At 43.7% G+C, this 22,726-nt stretch overlaps 1 protein-coding gene across 12 annotated transcripts in view; it reads right to left on the bottom strand.

Annotated features, from left to right (window-relative positions):
* LOC124037787 (guanine nucleotide exchange factor DBS-like) overlaps positions 1–18,915 on the bottom strand; it is a 71,318-nt gene extending 52,403 nt beyond the window's left edge. For 4 of the 12 annotated variants that reach the window (XM_046352837.1, XM_046352840.1, XM_046352841.1 and 1 more), the window contains exons 1-3: positions 10,174–10,768; positions 4,267–4,350; positions 459–573 (exon numbers count right to left, since the gene is read on the bottom strand). In XM_046352837.1, coding sequence (XP_046208793.1) covers positions 459–573; positions 4,267–4,350; positions 10,174–10,378 — 404 coding nt within the window. In that variant the 5' untranslated portion in view covers positions 10,379–10,768. Of the gene's footprint in view, positions 1–458; positions 574–4,266; positions 4,351–6,341; positions 6,557–10,173; positions 10,769–18,777 lie in introns of those variants that run through there. The other 8 variants (XM_046352847.1, XM_046352842.1, XM_046352844.1 and 5 more) reach the window with 6 other exon arrangements.
* Positions 18,916–22,726: the final 3,811 nt, after the last annotated feature.

Below are 22,726 nucleotides of genomic sequence, written 5' to 3'. Positions count from 1 at the left end.
GTAGCCTGTCATTTCCATCATTTGTGAGGTATTAAAAAATATTTGTCTAAAGTCTGCAGTCATCTAAAATGTTGAAGAATTGCATGATATACGTTTATAAAAAGGTCACATTTTTCCCTGACCCCAGGCTACAAAACATTTGCCCAATGTGTGCAACTTAAGCAAGCCCGTCTATTCAACTGCTCTATACCAGTATGCAAAAGCTATGATAATGCATGCAATACTTCATTCTTATATTTTTTCATGCGTTCTGGTCCTTCAGAGGCCCCAGATCACCCCGCTCTCGGGCTCACTTTGAGTTCTGGCACCTCCTAATTTACAAATTAAGCATTAAGCCTCTGTTCTCCACTGTGGGAAAATAAAGTGCTCCAAAAGTGCTACTTTGATCTGAACTGTATAGCCATGGGTGAATATGCATGGTTGGAAAAAATGATTTAAATGCATTGCTCCTACTATACCTGGGGATGCTGGTCAGATATGTCACAACATTCTGGAAGTCCTCCGCTACGAGGTCGCCGAAGCCTGAGTACTCCGGGAAGGTGATGATTGGGGCACCATCTTTCCCTCTTCCTCCTGCACACAGAGGGAAAAAACAATTGGTTGTTATAAATGTGTCCATTTTGTTACGTTCATTCGTTCACACCAGACACTGACGGGCATAATAAACATTCATCGGACGCGGTCCTTAGAAAAGTTACATTTACATTAATTAACCACAAGGTGGGAACATTGGGTTAAAAAACGTCAGCATTGTTTGCCAATGTTGGATATAATTTGATAATTTTTTGACAATTAAGTCATTTAATTATTTGAAACGTGAAACTTAACAAGTTTGATAAGTGAATACGTTGATCTAACAGAAAGAAAAGTTTCGTATTAAATCCTGAAACAAATGAAGCAGCCATATTATAATGCATCATCCTATATCTCTACAATGAGAGATTGATCAGTCAAAGTGTACCACTATGAGAAAGCATCGTGGGAGCGGCAAGGCCACCATTTATCTAAAGTGTTCCACCTCACTCAACATCATGCCCCCAGTGCTTACATTCATGGGTGGAGATCGGGGACTAGGGTTTGGCCTTATTATCGAGGTTGAATTCTTCTCAACGTCAAAACAGTTCCGTTTAGGATGACAGAGGGGAACTGCTGTAAATGGTATCTTTGTGCAAGGCTTTTATTTGCCCGAGGCAGTCTGATTTTCTACTTAAGGCTTGTGTCTGGGCACTCACTTTATCTGGACACATTACTCTCATTCCTGTGGAGCACGTCAAGAAACATTGCCTTTGATATTATTGGTCAGGTAACGGTAGCTCTTTTACTTTCAACGCGCATTGACTAACTTCTCCTCCTCTCCCTTCTCTCAGTCGGTTCTAAAAATGTACCAGTCACACAGACAAGCAAAACACCCTCCTCCCAAACTCCAACGCCGTCACGGTCTTTGTGCTAAAAGCAGCATTCTGTTCATTTCCTGTGCCATCTCGCCTGCCATCCATCCCACAGGGTGACATCTCACCTATCAGTCCTCCCAACCAGACACATCCAATCACCTGCCGCCACAGGAGATCCTTTTACACACGTCAGGGCTCGTTGTCTACTTCTCTCACTGACAACAACACTACATCAGATAATAATCAGAGTTAGAAAATACAGCGCTGTCTGGAAAACTCCACTTAGCAACACCTCTTCAGGTATAAGTACTGCCTGAAAGTAATATTGGAGGAAAACCCACTGAGAATTTTTTTTAAAACAGCTTGCGGTGTAGGTCATAAAACATTCTTGTGTTTTTTTCCACAGTAAAATGACATAAGTCTGAAAGCTAGCTTTTCTGAGCCAGGGTTTTTAGACTGAGGCATAAGCTTGGCAGAAGTGCAGCAGGCCGACCCCTGGTGGTTTGACATGGGTGGGAAGGAATGGAAAAGATCCCTGTGGAGGCAGAGGCTTAGGTGTGGATGTCCCGCCCAATAACTACCCACAACTCCCTCTGTTATTGTCCCAGCTTAGGCCCTACACCTCTGCCACTTCTATGTCTCCAGTAACTGAAATATGGATATGCCAGAAGATGAAGACTCATTTATTTATGCTCCAAGAAGGTTATGAGGGAAATAACGCAGAGATGGAAAATGTTTCAGAGAGTCTTCTGGGTTGATCTGTGAGCATACAGATATGATATAGGGGACTCAATGTTCTCACATACGTGTTAATAAGACTATACAGTACTGTATGTACAGTTGAAGTCGGAAGTCTATACACATTTACATTTAAACTCAGTTTGTCACAATTCCTGACATTTAATCCTAGTAAAAATTCCCTGTCTTAGGTCAGTTAGGATCACCACTTTATTTTAAGAATGTGAAATGTAAAAAATAATAGCAGAGAGAATGATTTATTTCAGCTTTTATTTCTTTCACCACATTCCCAGTGGGTCAGAAGTTTACATACACTCAATTAGTATTTGGTAGCATTGCCTTTAATTTGTTTTACTTGGGTCAAACGTTTCGGGTAGCCTTCCACAAGCTTCCCACAATAAGTTGGGTGAATTTTGGCCCATTCCTCCTGACAGAGCTGGTGTAGCTGAATTGGATTTGTAAACCTCGTTGCTCTCAAAGCACCCCCACAACATGATGCTGCCACCCCATGCTTCACGGTTGGGATGGTGTTCTTTGGCTTGCAAGCCTCCCCTTTTCCTCCAAACATAACAATGGTCATTATGGCCAAACAATCATATTTTTGTTTCATCAGACCAAAGGACATTTCTCCAAAAAGTACGATCTTTGTCCCCGTGTGCAGTTGTAAACCGTAGTCTAGCTTTTTTGGGCGGTTTTGGAGCAGTTGCTTCTTCCTTGCTGGAGCGGCCTTTCGGGTTATGTCTATATAGGATTAGTTTTACTGTGGATATAGATACTTTTGTGCCTGTTTCCTCCAGCATCTTCACAAGGTCCTTTGCTGTTGTTCTGGGATTGATTTGCACTTTTCGCACCAAAGTACATTCAACTCTAGGAGACAGAACGTCTCCTTCCTGAGCAGTTTGACAGCTTTGTGGTCCCATGGTGTTTATACTTGCTTGCGTACTATTGTTTGTACAGAGGAACATGGTATCTTCAGGCGTTTGGAAATTGCTCCCAAGGATGAACCAGACTTGTCGAGGTCTACAATTTTTTTTCTGAGGTCTTGGCTGATTTATTGTGATTTTCCCATGATATCAAGCAAACTGAGTTTGAAGGGAGGCCTTGAAATACATCCCAGGTACAAATTATGACTCAAATGATGTCAATTAGCCTATCAGAAGCTTCTAAAGCCATGACATAATTTTCTGGAATTTTCCAAGCTGTTTAAAGGCACAGTCAACTTAGTGTATGTACACTCCTGACCCACTGGAATTGTGATACAGTGAATTATAAGTTAAATAATCTGTCTGTAAACAATTGTTGGAAAATGTACTTGTGTCATGCACAAAGTAGATGTTCTGACCGACTTGCCAAAACTATAGTTTGTTAACAAGAAATTTGTGGAGTGGTTGAAAACGAGTTTTAATGACTCCAACCTAAGTGTATGTAAACTTCCGACTTCAACTGTATGTATGTACACATTCACTACTTCCGGATCCCAAAAGTGGCCATTTCAGGCACTGAACAAAGCTTGTGAATATAGTCAGAGGAAATGGTTCACGGTGTAATGTCGTAATGCTGTTATTGTCATGGAGCAGACCAGACAGGAGGCCGCTGAGGCGAGAATAGCTCATAATAATGGTCGGAACAGAGCAAATTGTATGGGATCAAACACCTGGAAACCATGTGTTTGATGTATTTGATATCATTCCACCGATTCCATTCCAGTCATTACCACAAGCCCGTTCTCACCAATTCGGGTGCCACCAACCTCCTGTGACCTCTGTCCTATTCTGGGACAGGAAGTCATTAAGAAGCACTCCTATCGATCAACAGTATTAAAAAGGTTCAAGTCTGCTCACAACTCAATCATGATTTAAGGTGAACACCGGAAATGGCCTTTTAACTGATAATGTGACTCGAAAGGCTATGATCCATTTCCTTTTTCTGTCCGCGATCCAAATGAATCACGAAACATTGCAATGTGTAGTACTATAGAAGCAATCACATCTCTCTAAATGAGGATAATAACAGTCATTTCCATCCTTCGGACATCCATCTTTCCTCCTTCATAAAGGGAGAGGAACTACAATATGTGCCTGTCTGTGCGTGAGGGAAGCAGGATTAAGGAGAGGAGACAGAGCCCCTAGATACATACCTGAGAGCAGGGCAAACTGCCGGTGCAGCTGCTCTATGATGTCGACAGCCAGCAAGGGCCTGATCTCCTGCTGCATGATCTCATCTGGGGAGGGAAACAGGAGAATGCCTCCAGTCAGCAATCACAATATCATAGGAGAAAGAGCCGTATTATTAAAACACTAGCGTACAACATGTCCCAACTAATCAAGCCCCCGAGGCCATACCCTGGCCCAATCATCATCAGTGGAGGCTGCTTAGAGGATGACGGTGCATAATAATGGCTGGAATGGAGTAGATGGAATGGCATCAAACTTCTGGAAACCATGTGTTTGATGTATTTGATGCCATTCCACCTATTCCACTCCAGCCGTTACCACAAGCCCTCCCTCCCAAATTAAGCTGCCACCAACCTCCTGTGATCTACATGTCTGACAAGTCAGCTCAGTATGATCTGTGGGATATGAGGGCAAGGCTGGGCGCTGGACCTTTCCACAGTGTCTGTTCTCTCTCTCCAACAGTGGTCTCCATGTGTAACGCTGCCCCTCGCAGTCAAGACCTTTAGCTGTGAATGCAGATGAGCCTTGTGTGCCTTTGTTAGATTTCCATTACAAGCTGCAGTAGCGACTGTTGCCCCCTTTCACACAGATCATTCTTTCATTGTGTTGTTCCTGTAAGACTTAGTAGCTATTCTGGATGCTTGGAGGGGAGGAGGGGAAGGATGGTTGATGAAGCTCCATTAGTCTGCCTTAATGGTTTGGGGTCACCCTGGCCTGAAGCACACTGCAGCTAGCTTTTCACTGTGAACAAAACACCCTCTGTCTGGCCATGGTATAAAGGAGTGTATTAACACAGACTGCACTTTATCCAGTCCTGGTCCTCCAGATGTTTCCCTATAGTCAGATCACATGGTCAGGATAAACGCCAGGCCCTAGTCAGTCATATCTGCTGTATTGTTAGTCTGGTGGGTGTGTTGTCCACACGGAGTTGATTCTGTGGCAGGTTGTGCCAGCAACATGTGGAGACACCATGAAATAATGCCATGGCAACACAGAAGGGCGCCATCCTCTGCTCTCCACCCACCTCATCCCAGTGTTCACCTCACCTTTTGCAAGGGAGCCTACAGCCTTCTCCATTTGCTCCAATGAGCAGAAACACACACATTCACTCTCAGCTACAGGAACACATCTACTGGATATGAGGACTTACAGTGCATACTGTATTTTCCCCTAATCCAAGCTGTGTGGTAAACTGAATGAATTTATTATTGTGACATGCCATTAATGAGATAGTCAAAGATTGTTGCTCGCATAAGGGTCAAAGTGCAATGCAATATTGTCAGATATGAACTTGACGGACAACAATATAACAACCTGAAACTTGTATGATTCCCATTTGAGAGTTGTACTGTATGCACCATTTTCTCTGCCTGGAAAGTACATCATTTATTGAATAAATGTTTAACGTTAGTTACCTCAAACTATATGGAGGGCAAGCAGGTTTCCTTTTAATCATTAGCTATGGTGAGTTATATGATCATGTACAAGGTCCTAGAATTCCTTAAATCAAGTAGCCTCCCTCACTTTACCCTACCTTCCCTCTAAGTCTATTTTAACAAAGGCTCAGTAAAGCTCCAAGAAAGCATCATTGCGTAGCCTACTAATTAACAACATTGCGGCTCTTGTGAAATAATGAGTAGAGGACTAGATAAATGACGCAAAGCAATTACAACAGATGTTGTATATTTGTAGCCTACATAACTTTTATCACGCAACAATCTCATTTTCACACAGTTGGTCCCTACCAGAAAAAAAGCCTGAAGCACACTGGCATCTCCCCCACAGAAAACTGCAAAACAAAGGCATTTTGTCCCTCAGCATTAACTACGGACAGACAGGCAAGAGTCCCTGGAGCTCCTCAGAGGAAATGCTGAAGAATGTCACAGCCTCTTGGTATACTGTTGAAATGGAAATCAATTCTAGGACCAAGGCTAGCAACATGAGTGACAACAAACGTGTGTCTCTGTTTGGCATGTAAACACCCTATAACTCCCGACAGAGAGCCAGCCAGCGAGCAAGGGGAGTGAAAATACCTTACCTATGACAGGTCTGGTTCTCTTCATCGTAGTGCCACTATAGTTGGGGGTGAGGAGAGAGAAAAGTCACACTAATCCAGGCGACGGGGGTAAATCACACAGCCAGCAGCGGTAGTTTGGCAAAACAATTTATTCAACCATTTTCATCCCCTTTCTCCTCTTCGGACTTCCTTAATAAGTAACCCAAGACACACACACACACTCCCCACTTACACACACCCGAACACACACATACCCAGCTCGCAAAGTTTTTTTCTAAGGAAGGAGTGCATCTGTTCCTTTGGGCATTTTTTCCAGCCCCAGCTGTGTCTCACAGCTCCACTCTATTCTCTCACAAGACTCTCCGCGCACAGCAGCCACACAAGCAACCTATCAGGACTCAGGGAGGAGAAAAACACTGCTTACTGCCTCTTTAAGTGGGGGGCAGCCCCAAATGTTAACTATACTTCTGGAGAAAGAAAAAAAGAAAAAGAGAGGATCAAATCAGAGCGTTCCGTGTTGTGCTCTGGTGTTCTCCTCCCTTCAGCAGCATCCCTCTCATTAAAGTCACGTGCTGACTGTGCACCCCTTTCTGATCTGACTCTGTCCTTTCCTGTAACTCCTCTCTTCTCCCCCCTTCCCCCCATCCATCCCTCTTCTCTAAGAGCAGCTGCATGGGAAGACAAGGGTGTTTATGGTCCTAGAGGAAGTATGTCCCAAAACACCAGTGGCAGCTACTGAGGCATTGTGTGTTAAATAAACAGCTTTCCTTCCTATTGTACACTGTATTCCAAAGTAGTGAGATTCACTGAAATGTGCTGTCCAGTTTGCCACGTGAAATGTGTTACAATATTCGCACAAAGGACAACATGAAAACCAGTCTGTTGTAAATCCGATTAAATGTTTGATTGGACCTGAATGTATTATACAATTTCATAAAAACGTCATTTAAAAATAATGTCACTCCATGTGGTACTTTGAATCTATGTCAGGGTTTAGACTTAAAAACTCTACCCTTTACTTTGTAAACAAACAAAACAAACTCTACCAGTAGATCTGGTATTATGGGATAATTAGCTCTGTGTTTAATCACTTGGCGGGTCAGCAGCAGTCTACAGCAGGGAGATCAGCTGTGTCTGAACGGGTAGACGGGAAGTTAGCTAGACTCCCTCTCTGCTCTGTCTGCCCTGTCGACCTGCCTGCCTGAGCCACCATGGATTTCACACACAGACAATAAGCCTACTGTTACAGGGTTACATAACAAGAGGCCATTATTGAAGACAAAATAAGGAGACAGCCAATTGTTCAGAAGGAGTGTAAATCAATGTGTTGATACATTTTGCATTGCTCTCTTTCCAAACAGAAGACACACGTCACAAATACACTCAAGTTTTCTGTATGTAAAACGATATCCTACAATATCCACCACATATAGCATAAACACCACACACACTTTCTCTCCACACTATCCTCATAGGATATGAACCCCTTAGGTGACAAATTGAGCCCCGAGGGTGAGAAATTCATAACAAAATCTGTCCTCCAGGAGAGGACAATTGATAGGCTGGATTAGCCTCCCTACTGAGCATCTTAAAATAGTGGACTATCTAACACAAATCATCCCCTCAGCATCAGGGACCAGCGGACCACAGCACTGTTTTTCGAGCTCCCCTCCCATCAACATGTGACTGTAAAGACACTCAGCCAACCAGCCCACGACGTTCCTCCTCCAGTCTGATCCCTGCTACACGACACCCACCCACACAGATACACACAGGTGCGCGCCAACACATACATGCAGGTGTGTGTGTATGGAGTAACACATTTAACTAAATGGACATTTAACAAAGAAGCACAATCAAATGAGATGCATAAAGTATTGTATGAAAGTAGTCCATCCTTGTCATTTAATAGTGGTTGATACAGCCTCTCCTGAACAAAAGCTTCAGTCTTAAAGGAAACCTCCATCCAAATCAGATCTTTTGGTATTTTGTCCATTGTTGACATAGTCCCAAAATGTTTTGCTTGACAACACTCACATTTTCACGAGATGTAACTTTCAAAATACAGAAATCATTCCTGTACGATGCCTTTTGCGTCACATGATGCTGCGTTTTGCGTCACATGATGCTGCGTTTTGCGTCATATGACGCAAAATGTGACTTCTGTATTTTAAAAGTTACATATCTTGAAAACTCAAGTGCTGACATGCAAAACACTTAGGGACTATGTCAACAATGGACTAATGAAACAAATACCAAAAGATAGTTTTTGGGTGGAGTTTTTCTTTAACTAAAGGGACATGAGAATATGTGACCAACACTCCATGCTGATCTCCTTCAATATTGTTGGAGAGGAAGTTTGAATATAGTAAGATATTTGTTCGTAAATCCACATACGTCCAAAAGAGCACGTTTCCCATTGACACTCAGGAAAATGGCAAGAAAACAATAAAACGATGTGTCAGACAGGTCCATTTATCTCCCAATAACAAACCTCCCCTAGTGATGGATATCAAATGTCAGCTAAGCCAAAACTGTCTTTGGAAGTAGGACGAGCCCCAGATGTGTAATAATCTGGACTTCAGGTGGAGGGAATACCAACCAACCGATTAGGATAAAAAAATAGGGCAACAAATTGGGATTTTGACCATGAATTTTGGCCAACATTTACGTTGAACTTGTTCTAGGAACAGAATGAATGGACGTCATTATGGTGCTGAGAGATGAAAGGATTTCTGAGGAAGAGATGTCAAAGCCATGCGATGGTCATTATGGTTTCCGTTTTACACTCGGGACATTAAGATGGATACCCCATTCTGTTATTAACGATCAAAAACGTATTGGAATTGCACTTTGACAGATACAGAAACTGCTTTCTGGCAATAATATGTGTCCCTTTGTTCCGACTAAAGAACATTACCTCAGAAACACCTTTGAATGAAGACAGACCAGGAAGAGCAAAAGGTGACACATTTCCTTACTTGAACCCAAACAATTGAATTGCATTTATATCTTCAGACACACAGATTTTGAACCAGATGCCCTGAAGGACATAGGCTTGGCTGCTAACTGGATACCATAGGTGACTATTTGCAAGGGATAATCACACATAAGAGACGGTGCATGTCTAGGCATTGAGGGTTTGTGGGACCATCAACTGCTTCTGGGTAGGCTATTTTGTGACATCCTTCAACGTTGCCAGCTAGTCTTTTCCCACATATTTAAAACAGTCATACAGGACATCTTCATCCAACCACATGACACCATGATTCAGATTGTCATTCTTTTTAAACATGGAGCCATTTTTCTTTCTGCTGTCATTGCCACTTCTCCACAGAGAGAAACATGAATAATTGTGCAAGCCTGGGTTCTAATAATCAAGTGTTCTTTAAAAGGTTGTTGTGATGTGGAGCTTTCTATCCAGGACAATGCAAGCCATATGACATGCAGATAGGAAAGCAACCTGGCATATGATAAGCATGTCTGAGAAGGTTGAGAACTGCCATGCCTATTTATAAAGGCATCAGTCTAATATTAGAAGGCCTCAGATAGCGGCAGACTAACGAAACCTCACTAAGGCATGTACATATAGCAGGGCCTTAGCAGCATCACATCAATCAACGAGCGCCGCATAATGGTTCGAGCGTTGGACCAGTAACCAAAAGGTTGCTGAATCAAATCCCCGAGCTGACAAGGTAAACATTTGTTGTTCTGCCCCTGAACAAGGCAGTCATTGTAAATAAGAATTTCGTTCTTAACTGACTTGCCGAGTTTAAAAACAAAACTGACAAGGGGATGGAGTGAAGGAGAGGTGCTGAGAAGGAGGTTGAGAGGGAAGACGGGGAGGACATACTTCTCCCTGTGGCTGACTCAGTCTTCTGACACACCCCCAGAAAGCGGTGGTAGGACTCCATCTCCCCGGCAGAGATACGCACCATGGAGGAAGCGCCACGCGTGTGCCTCCCACATACCGAACACCGCGAGGGGATGGTCTGGTACCGCGGGGAGCCGTCCATCATCCCACCACAGCAGATTGTCAAAATATCTGCACTACTCATCTCTGAGAGTGTGTGCGTTTGTGTAGTTCCTTCCTACGCAGTGCCTAGTGTAGTCAAGGTCAGTCCAGACTCCCAGCCCAGGGAGAAAGGGACAGAAAGAGCTCGGAGCGGCTACCAGAGCTTCACTCTCCTCCCAGGCTCAGTCTTTCTGAATCACCCCTGGTCTGCTTTTCAAGTCCCCTGGATGCTCCTCTCTTACAGTGCCTTCCATCTGATAGTCTGTCTCTCAGCGCAGCACATCTCACACACACACACACACACACACACACACACACACACACACACACACACACACACACACACACACACATACTCTACACAGTACGCACACACCCAGTTCCCTGCCAGCCTCTACCACTGCAATTATTTATCTTCAGTCCCGGGAGCCAGTGAGCTGTTGCCTCTGACCTCTGCCTACGTCTCTTCCCTCTCTATGCCGGGCACATGCAACAGCGGATAATCAAAAACCCTTCTTATGTAACCTCTATATAAGCTTAGGTGACTTCACACTCAGGGGAGAATGTAACAGTGAAATGCAGCATGTATTTCTCTGTGAAGCACAACCTGTATTTCTCTGTGAAGCACAACCTGTATTTCTCTGAGAAGCACAACCTGTATGCACAGAAGCAACGGGTAACTACACTGTATAATACATTCCGTTGTGAATTGACCAGGCATGTTGAATTCCCCAGCTCTATTTGTGACCAGGTTCCCACAAGGTGTTCACAGGGTAATCACCGGCCTCTCTGTTAGGTCACATTGCTGAACGCCTTAAGCCTGTAAGCACGCAGAGCTCCTTACTCAAGACGTCACGAGGAAGCACAACTCCACTCAACCACCAGGCCCTACCTACTGCTCTCTACTGAGCAGGCTTCTCCCGTAGCACAACTAGCTTACATCACATCTGTTTCACACCACTCAGAGGCAAGCGAGCCATGGAAACCAGACCTGTATGAGTGTGAAAGAACATGTCAATTAAGGTTTAAAGTAGGTAATCCAGTCACTTACACATAACTGAGCCCATGGCGAGGTCTTCCTGTCTGGACCGAACCAGACCGCTGAACACTACAGTCCTGCCCTGGGGGCTCCAGCTGTGGTTATGAAAAACCGCGCAGAGCACCACGGAGCAGATTCCTTACAATGTGTGTGTCTGTGAGTGTGTGGGTGCATGTGTGTGTGTTCTGTCAGGGCTCTCGCCAGAGGTCTGACTTCAAGTCTTGTGACCAGTGGAGCACAGGAGACTGGCATGGTTTACACCAATATCCTCAACTATACCCTGAGGCACTGGGGCTTCCCTTTCCTCCCCCACCCAGCCCAACATTCAGCCTCTGTGCTGTGGAGTACTGTGTGGACAATGTGCGTCAGGAACACAGCACAAGAGGCACTGCTTTTCCTCCTGGCTGTAGCTCATTTACTGTCCTTGTCTCAGAAGCCCTTTCTCACCCCTCCCTCCCAAGACACTCTCATTGGCGAAGGGCACGTACTTCATGAGAATAATAACACACAAGAACATTATCAGTCATACTCAATCATACTAAGTTACACCCATGGGCATGGCACTTGGTGTAAGTTTGTAGAACTGCTATTGTAGCCTACTGTCTGACATTCTTTTAACACTCATTCACAAATCTGCGTCTTCAGGCTTCACCACACCGTGTGCTGTAAGAACTTAACCATTACGTCATAATGTGTCCATTTAGTGTCAAAGTGATGGCCAATATGTGTGATACTATAGTCTTGATGTTTGTCACATGGAATAGGAGCCAGTGGCCTTCCTGCTTTTAAAAATGCATAATACACAGGTCTGTATCTTAAGCTTACCTTTCCACTGGTTGATAAACATAGATCACTCTCGCTAGCTAATCTTAGGACACGGGTCTATTCAGAGACGACTTTAATGACAGTGATAGGCCTATATTTGGCTTTAGTGTTTACCTCTGCACGCACCTCCCATACACATCTACTACAATAAACAGCTCAGTCCAAAAAGATCTCAAACATACAGTGCACATAATCTGATATTGCCACATTTGCCATATAAATGTAATAAAATATATATGTAAAAAATTCAAGATGCAATGTACCTACTTTCTTTATGGATGACTTTGAGATACGTCTCCACAGACTATGCTCAGATAGTTGGTCTCCCAGGCAGAGAGAATGGGTCTCCACAGACTATGCTCAGATAGTTGGTCTCCCAGGCAGAGAGAATGGGTCTCCACAGACTATGCTCAGATAGTTGGTCTCCCAGGCAGAGAGAATGGGTCTCCACAGACTATGCTCAGATAGTTGGTCTCCCAGGCAGAGAGAATGGGTCTCCACAGACTATGCTCAGATAGTTGGTCTCCCAGGCAGAGAGAATGGGTCTCCACAGACTATGCTCAGATAGTTGGTCTCCCAGGCAGAGAGAATGGGTCTCCACAGACTATGCTCAGATAGTTGGTCTCCCAGGCAGAGAGAATGGGTCTCCACAGACTATGCTCAGATAGTTGGTCTCCCAGGCAGAGAGAATGGGTGTCTACAGACAGACTCCTGTTCCTAAGTGGTGTTGATGTGCAGGAGGTCACCAGTTCAGATGTTTTACTCACGGTGATTATGTCATGTGAGAAGAACTAGTGGCTTTTGCGAAAGTGTTCACCCCCTTGGCATTTTTCCTATTTTGTTGCCTTACAACCTGGAATTAAAAAGGATTTGGGGGGGTTTTGTATCATTTTATTTACACAACATGTCTACCACTTTGAAGATGCAATTTTGTTATTTTTTTTATTGTGAAACAAACAAGAAGACAAAAAAAAAAAAACATCTGGAGCGTAATTATTCATCCCCCCCAAAGTCAATACTTTATAGAACCACCTTTTGGAGCAATTACAGCTGCAAGTCTATTGGGGTATGTCTCTATAAGCTTGGCACAACTAGCCACTGGGATTTATGCCCATTCTTCAAGGCAAAACTGCTCCAGCTCATTCAAGTTGGATGGGTGCCGCTGGTGTCCAGCAATCTTTAAGTCATACCACAGATTCTCAATTAGATGGAGGTCTGGGCTTTGATTAGGCCATTCCAAGACATTTAGATGTTTCCCCTTAAACCACTTGAGTGTTGCTTTATCAGTATGCTTAGGGTCACTGTCCTGCTGGAAAGTGAACCTCTGTCCCAGTCTCAAATCTCTGGAAGACTGAAACAGGTTTCCCTCAAGAATGTCCCTGTATTTAGCGTCATCCATCATTCCTTCTAATGGTCTAATGTTGATGGTCCAGTTTCTAATGGTCCAGTCTAATGTTATGATCCTGCTGATGTCTAATGTTGTTAAAACTAATCCCCACAGCATGATGCTGCCACCACTAGGCTTCACTGTGGGGATGGTGTTCTCAGGTTGATGAGAGGTGTTGGGTTTGCGCCAGACATAACGTTTTCCTTGATGGTCAAAAAGCTCAATTTTAGTCTCATCTGACCAGGGTACCTTCTTCCATATGTTTGGGGAGTCTTCCATATGCCTTTTGGCGAACACCAAACGTGTTTGCTTATTTCTTTCTTTAAGCAACAGCTTTTTTCTGACCACTCTTCCGTAAAGCCCAGCTCTGTGGAGTGTACAATTTAAAGTGGTCCTATGGACAGATACTCCAATCTCCGCTGTGGACCTTTGCAGCTCCTTCAGGGTTATCTTTGGTCTCTTTGTTGCCTCTCTGATTAATGCCCTCCTTGCCTGGTCTGCGAGTTTTGGTGGGCGGCCCTCTCTTGGCAGGTTTGTTGTGGTGCCATATTCTTTCCATTTTTTAATAATGTTTTAATGGTGCTTCGTGGGATGTTCAAAGTTTGGGATATTTTTTTATAAACCAACCCTGATCTGTACTTCTCCACAACTTTGTCCCTGACTTGTTTGGACAGCTCCTTGGTCTTCATGGCGCTGCTTGCTTGGTGGTGCCCCTTGCTTAGTGGTGTTGCAGACTCTGGGGCCTTTCAGAATAGGTGTATATATACTGATATCATGTGACAGATCATGTAACACTTAATTGCATACAGATTGACTTTATTTATCTAATTATGTGACTTCTGAAGGTAATTGGTTGCACCAGATCTTATTTAGGGGCTTCATAGCAAAGGGCGTGAATACATATGCACACACAACTTCTCAGTTTTGTATTTTTCAGAATTTTTTTAAGTCTTTTTTTTCATTTCACTTCACCAATTTTGACTATTTTTGTGTATGTCCATTACATGAAATCCAAATAAAAATCTATTTAAATTACAGGTTGTAATGCAACAAAATAGGAAAAACGCCAAGGGGGGTGAATACTTTTGCAAAGCATTGTATATGTTCAGTTCAACAATATGATCTTGAATCACAGTACTGGCATTATCTATTCTAAACCACTATGCTAATGAAACTTAAAAACTTAAAGACTAGAAAAGCAGCAACACCTGCTGTACAAGGAGAATATCGGAGTATTTGTACTGTTTGTTTTTCTACTTAAGGTCAGAGGCAGGGAGTAAATTCCATCATATGACATCACCATGTGGCTCTGCCAGCAGAAAGCAGGTATGCTGTGACTGCACACAATATACTGCAACCCCTTGCGAGATAGATTAAGTATCTGGTATAAAAAGAAAAAAAATCATCTGCAGTGCTATGGATCATGAATTTACACCGTAGCCTTGAGAGGTAATTCTTCTCACAAACAATGCCCTATCGGGGGTGAGCAAACCTTCCCAACCACCTTCAGAGAGGAACGGGTTACAGAGGTCAAGGTCACAGAAGGAGAATGGGGAGTAGTAATCCCCAGTACTCCCTCTGTCTGTCCTAGCCTTACCTGACCTGACTTCTGTCTTCTACCTACATGCCCTCTGTTTTTCCAAGCCTGCTGTGAAGCTTGACCCTGCTGATCTGAGGGCCACCCTGAGCCCTTGAAAACTGGAGCAGTAAGTCCATATTAGAGTTCGAAATTAGGCCAGACTCTTAAAATAGATTTATGACTCAATGGGCTATTGTTCCATTGTGTTACTGTGAGAACCAATCAAATACTGGCCAATGCCCAAAGGGGGCTGTGCGAAATAAGACAAACGTTTTCCAAAGAGCCCCTTTTCACGTAAACGAGGGACAAATGGGAAGCAGTGTGAATACAGCCTACGTCATAACAACAAGACTGGGCTGGCTGGGCAACAAGACCAGAGCTGTTATGATACCAGGAAGATCGATGGCTGGAACACCTACCGAACCTTAAGATATGTTGACAACCTCTGAGTGAAACAAAATCCAACAGTCTATGATATGTCGACAGATGAAATGCACTCAACGAATGAACATCGAATCCCTGCCATCGATCCTTTATGATTCCACATCATCTAAAATCCAAAAACGGAGATGAAGTTGATGGCATTGTTGTGAGGGGATGTGATTTCAGAAGTCAGAGGTGAGGAAGGAAGGCATCTGATCAGGACGTTTGAGATGGAGACAGGAGAGAGGATGACCTCCTGACCTTTCCACTGTTCACCTCTCTGCATATGGGATAGAATCTGGACTTTTTATATATCTCCTTCGGTGCCAAGGAAGGCTTATGAATGGACTATCAGTATTACAGAATGACATGGCACACATGCTCATGGTGGCATCTGGTATTGATTTTGGAAGATAGCAATGGCCCTTTGGCTACTAAGAGGATGAGGGGTGGGGACATAGATAAAAGGGAGGGACAAAACAATGCTGCTTCTATTTATCCATTTAACTCTTTATGATGTACATAGAGACTCTCAATAGATTCATTGCTTACTGTAAGAGGATATAACTACTACAGTGCCAGAGTTACAACAAAATGAATGACAGACAAGTAAGCCAACATTCATCCTGAGAGAAACCATAAACATGCTCACACATAACGTCTAGGATCGAGGTCTGTGCTGTAGAGCCAGTGGAACATGTACATTGTCACTGATCACTTGGTGAGAATCTGCAAGAATGGTTACTCATCTGTGGAAAGTATGTTTTAGACTAAATGCCTCTGAAAACCACAAAGTGATTACACTGACATTTTAATGCATTTTCCAGCCTTGGTGCCTTTACGATTCCCTGTCAGCTGCGTCTTTAGTCTGGGCTCATGTTTTGATGTGGTTGTATTTTCTGTTTATATAGGCTGTTTCATTTCCCTGTGTTAACCACATAGTATGTGTCTGGGGCCAGCCTTGAGTAGCCAGACCATGCTAATCCCGTTAGTTAAATTAGCAACGGATGACCGATGCCACACATTTCCATTGTTCAACTCTACTAAATAGTGCAGAAGGCATCCTGAAATGAGGGTTACTGCTACACAGGGCCAAAATCTTTGCACACTATGAGGTTAAGAATTTAACTCATGTAATACTGAGTTTATATTTCCCTATATGATTTGGAGATTGAATTAGATATCCTTGGGATGTGTAGTGGAAGATTGCCCTGTACACAAGAGGCATTGCAGTACTCTAATTCCTCGGTTTGCGAGAGGCAACAAAACAAAACATACTTGTGCCTGATCTTTTTTTTTCCTGAAAACTATTTGAAGGACCATTTCAAGTCGGTTGTGTAGTTTCCTGTAAATATAATTTGTTTGGAAGAGCTGTGAGAGGACGATGGTCTGCAGTATGATCATTCTAATAACTCTGTTTAATAGAGGAAGCCACTTGAATTCTACATCATTTCTATCATGAGTTATTCATAAAATCCATACGCCGTTACCCTAGATTACACAGCCTTCACACTCCGGCAACTATGTTGTCACCTGCCACCAATGAGAGCTCAGATAAGGCTTGCCTCTTTCGCTTTCTTTCTCTCTGAGTTATGGAGCCTGTTACAAGGTGTAACTGCAATAATATCTCTGATGTAGTGCTGCTGACATCAGCTGCCAAGCTCACCATTTCCCACACACGGCTTTTAATGTCAAATATGTGATTGAATCTGCACAGCTCTACATCCCTTACAGATGAACAGAGGGGTGTGTCTTTGATTTTAAATAAATCAATAGAGAATAAATGCCACTAGCAGAATAACATTACTATTGTCCGTCTCTTGTGTAGCAAGGCAATCATCTTCAGTATAGGGAAGCTCATTATGAACCTTTAATTGTTGGGACCGTTAGGTCCGGTCGGTATAATAAAGTGTTATGATGACAGCAGTCTATAACGCTCACCATATAACAGGACACTGACAATGATTCAATTATGGTTAATGAGTAATGGGTGTGATAGTGAAAATAATTGGGGGTCTGTGATAAGTTGGGGGCGTGAGAGATGCAAACAGCAACACAGGAGAGGCCGTTTCCATAAATCAATAGGGCCAATGCACACAAGCCTGGGCTATCTCAGTTTCTATGGTAACTGGCTGTATGGTCCCCTCCTCAATAGATGGCTGCTGCCTGACTGCCTCACGAGAGCAGTGATAGAATACACTCCGTAACAATCTCCAGCGTGGCACAATGACCTACTTCCTCTGCCCAGCCCGGAAGACCCGGATGTAGAATATGGAATGAAGGAGAACAAGAGGAATTTTGAGAGGAGGAGATAGGAATCTAAAGAGATGTATACTAGGTTGTGCTGTCTTCTGTGGCTAATAACAATTGAGTATCATAAAATATGTAATGAAACCCATAGATACCGATAAATACTGTATATCTATCTGCATGATGATACACATATTGTCTCTAAAATGTGGTTATAGTGATTTACAATTAAACTCATAATGAGTATAGGATGGGATTATCAGAGGATAGAAAAGTCATTTTCAATATATGACAATCACACTTTCTGATGACACCCACTCACTGTGATGTGCTGTGACAACTAGTTATTACACATCACACCAACCAGCATGGAATGACAAGTCTGACTGGAGTGGAACATGATGTGTACATTATAAATTTACTCAAGAATAAAATATAAATCCACAAACCAGATCCCAATTTTGGGTGGCAGGTAGCCTAGCAGTTAAGAGCATTGGGCCAGTAACCAAAAGGTTTTCCTGGTTCGAATCCCAGAGCAGCCTGGTGAAAAAACGGTTAATGTGTCCTTGAGCAAGGCACTTAACCCTAATTGCTACTGTAAGTTGCTCTGGATAAGAGCGTCTGCAAAATGACTCAAATGTCAAAAATGTAAATGAGTAGTCAATAACAACATGCTACATGGTTATTTGTGTAAGGCTGACTCTGACCTTGAACTGTTTCAAATGTAAATTGTGTATAAATTGCAACAATTATGATCAGCCCAAACCTGACATTTCTATCCGTTTAGACCAAATATTCACACATGTATCTCTATAGTCAAGCATTTCATATCTAGGCGTCTCTTAAGATGCTGTCTGGAATAGGGAGACCATGCAGGGAGCAGCTGCTGGGTATCCCCTTGGCTGATGCCTCATGGAGGGATAAAGACAGGACACTCACCGACATGTGTGATGACACAGCCCACACGTTGCTGGAACTCCTGCAGAGACATCTCATCTTCTATCAGACAGCAGAGCATCTCAGGGTGTGGGCAGCATCTGCTCTCCTCTCTCCCCTCCTCTTCTCTTCGGTCCACTCTCCTTCGTCAATCCGCTCCCTCACCGGAGCATGAAGCACCCTCCTCACACAATGCTTCCCAGTCCGCCAGCACCTCTGAGGGATGATGTGAAAGAAGGGAAGCAACTTGAGGGTCTGAGGATACCTCGAACTCCACTGAAAATATCTCTTCACGTCAAAAAATGACAATACAATGTAGCATAGTATGTGTGTGTGTCATTAATAACAGATACTCACACACACACACACTCACTGGGTGAGCCAATCAGGAGGATTTCATGGTGCTTTCAGGCAGATGCTCGGCTTGCTGTAGTAAAGGCTGAGTCAGACACCAGGAAGCAAATCAGAGAGCTGCTACCTGCCTTGGGGAGATAGGGGGCTAATGAATTCACTAACACAAAACCTGGAGATATAGAGCCACTGGAACGGAGCTAAAGTACCTCATGGGCCATGACGAAAACTTTGTTTCAAGAAAATGATTTAATCCATTCTTATTATTATTAATCATTATGAAAATTATTATTGTCTAAATGGCAGACAATATAACAGAAATCCAATTATGATATTCAATAATATTATATCAATTTAAAATATAATGTTGTAAGTGAAGGATTTGATTTTCAAGTCATCCATTTTAATAATGGGAATATGTAGGCTGAAATTGGCTAGTAGCATACAAAAACTAAAGATGTAGATATGACTATTAATACATTTAGCGTTACTATTGGAATGTCATGAAAGAAAGCATCATCAATAGGCTGTTTACCCTTCTTTTTGGTTTTGAAACCCCGTCCAATAACGGCAGCCCACCCCTTTACTATTCTGTCCCACATTTTGATGAAATCCAGCCAAGAGATGAAATGCAAGCCAAGAGCATTATCGTCTTACCACATGCCAGTGCTCTTGGGACCGTGGCGATTGCCTAGGAGATGAACATTGAGAAACCGCTCAGCAGACATCTGCGCTCCCACTCCATCACCACTGGAGACAATCATGTGACGCACAGCTGGTCGTGACTGGTGATGAGAGGCATACAATAATATCAGAATGAAAATGTGTAAGCTATAGGCCTACATATTATTTTTACTTATTTTTCATACATCATTCCTAGTACAACAGCAACGACCCTCTCTAGGGTCGATGAAGAAAAGATGGAGGAGAGGAAGCCGCTTCTGACTTTTGAAATGCTACTGTCGCTCACCTCTCCGATTGTCGATTCAGTCAAGGTGACTAGAAGCAGCCTTGTTTTGGTTAATTGTGTAAATGAAGAACAGAAGAATAGTGCGATGCTGTCATGGCGACACAGTCGATGGTGGTTGGAACAGCGTGCTTGTTTGAAATGGAAAAGCGTTACGGTAGCTATTGATAAAGAAGATCATCAAGGCGAAGCAGCTTCTTCACAAGCGGGATGCACTGTTGAGCTTTACATCCCGAGGGGTTCGTGCTGATTGTACAGAGTTTGTGGCAGCTGGTTAAATGGTGTCCCTTCAGAAGCCAAGAACAAGATGTATGTCAACAGAAGTGCAGTATTATCAAAAGGAGACGTATACTTAGAATATGTGGGAGGAATGGAGGGAATATGAGAGGCAGAAGAGGTCTAAGAGAGAGAGGGAGGAAGAGGGTGAGCTTGAATCGGGTTAAAAATGGCATAGAAAAAAGGAGATGGTTTGCTAAAGAAGAATGGTAGAAAGTGCAAGCAGAGTGAGCAGAAGACAGGAGGAGAAAGGGAAGTGAATGAGAGAAAAGTATCGGAGGTGGTAGGTGTGGTGAAGTTCTCTGAGCCCGAGGCGTGCACTGAGGGTCAGGATAAAGATGAGTCTGACAGTCGGAGTGAAGTTTTTGGAAAAAGTGGACCTTTGCCTTTTGGCGGATCCATTTGTGGTTTCGGGGTGGGTGAAAACAGAGTTGGGTGCTGTGGAATCGGTGAGGGTAACCAGGAGTGGTCCTGTGATAATTGTTTGTGTTTCTGCTGGTTAGAGGGAGCAGGTGCTCCACATTAACAGAATGGAGGCAAGAGGTGTGAATTGTTTAGCTCTCAAGAAAAGGGTGCCATTGAAAGGAGTGATTACTGGGGTAGCGGTAAATGTGAAAGTTGACCAACTGAAGGAGAAGATTCCCGGTGTTTGTGATGCTCGTCGTTTGGTGCGACGCAGACAGGGTGGAGTGAGTGGTGAAACAGAAGGGTTGTTGTTTGCTCTTTTGAGTTTTGATGTTGAGTCTTTGCCCAACAAAGTGATGTAAGGATATATAAGTTATCCTATATGAGCTTTTATGCCCAGTACATTACATTGTTACACATGTCAAGCTTATGAGCATGTGGCAGCAGTGTGTAGGAGGGAGGTTCCTAGGTGTGAGAAGTGTGCAGAAGGACATGAGACAAAGGAATGTGTAGCATTGGGGAAAGTAGTGGTATGTGTTAATTGTAGAGGTGCCCATGGGGCTGGAGATCAGAAATGTCCTGTGTAAGAGAGGCAGGTTGAGGTTTCCAGGGTTAGAGTAGTGCAGAAGTTGTCATATGCCGAGGCAGTGAAGAAAGTAGAGGAAGACGGGTCAAGGGTGAGGGATCCTGAGAGGAGTGGTGTGAGTAGTAGATCTGTACCAGTACAGAGGGAGGGATCCTGAGAGGAGTGGTGTGAGTAGTAGATCTGTACCAGTGCAGAGGGAGGGGTCCTGAGAGGGGTGGTGTGAGTATTAGATCTGTAGGAGTACAGAGGGAGGGGTCCTGAGAGGGGTGGTGTGAGTATTAGATCTGTAGGAGTACAGAGGGAGGGGTCCTGAGAGGGGTGGTGTGAGTATTAGATCTGTACCAGTACAGAGGGAGGGGTCCTGAGAGGGGTGGTGTGAGTATTAGATCTGTAGGAGTACAGAGGGATGGGTCCTGAAAGGGGTGGTGTGAGTATTAGATCTGTACCAATACAGAGGGAGGGGTCCTGAGAGGGGTGGTGTGAGTATTAGATCTGTAGGAGTACAGAGGGAGGGGTCCTGAGAGGGGTGGTGTGAGTATTAGATCTGTACCAGTACAGAGGGAGGGGTCCTGAGAGGGGTAGTGTGAGTATTAGATCTGTAGGAGTACAGAGGGAGGGGTCCTGAAAGGGGTGGTGTGAGTATTAGATCTGTACCAGTACAGAGGGAGGGGTCCTGAGAGGGGTGGTGTGAGTATTAGATCTGTACCAGTACAGAGGGAGGGGTCCTGAGAGGGGTGGTGTGAGTATTAGATCTGTACCAGTACAGAGGGATAAACCAACAAGTTCTATATGTTTCAGTGAGATTGGATTTTTAGCATTTATAGCAATGGTTATGTCACGAATCCCGTTTCCTGAGTCGGTTTTTTGCCTGTGTTCTGTCCTGGAGTGTTTTTTCCGGCTTCCTGGAACGCACCCTGTCTGGTTGCCGGGCAATGTAGCCAGTTGGGAGTTCTGATTACCCGCACCTGTATCCCATCAGCTATCTGCTCACCTGGTCCTGATCATCATCTCTCCTCTTCATAAGCCCGGACCTGACATCCATTCCATGCCGGATCGTTAGCCATGAACAGTATGTTGTGCCTCAAGTTGGATATAATTAGTTTTGTTTTTTTTTTACGTATTGCTTGCCTTAAACTTACCTCCGTTTGTTCTGTCTTCAGTTACTCACCCGGATCATTTACCCCATTCCCACCTGGTCGTCGGAGGATTCCGCTATCCCATTGGATCCACTTATTTACTCACATCAACTCACCACCGCTGCCCGCTACGCCACCTGGACCTATCTACCCATTCACATTCACTTGTAAATAAATACTCACCTTCTTCCTACTCTCCTTGTCCTGGTCTGCTTCTGGGTTCGATTTTGA

The sequence above is a fragment of the Oncorhynchus gorbuscha genome, linkage group LG06 (genome assembly GCF_021184085.1).
Source record: "Oncorhynchus gorbuscha isolate QuinsamMale2020 ecotype Even-year linkage group LG06, OgorEven_v1.0, whole genome shotgun sequence".
Lineage (NCBI taxonomy): Eukaryota > Metazoa > Chordata > Actinopteri > Salmoniformes > Salmonidae > Oncorhynchus > Oncorhynchus gorbuscha.
Note: the sequence above shows the minus strand (reverse complement) of the source record. Positions and strands in the feature narration are given on the sequence as shown.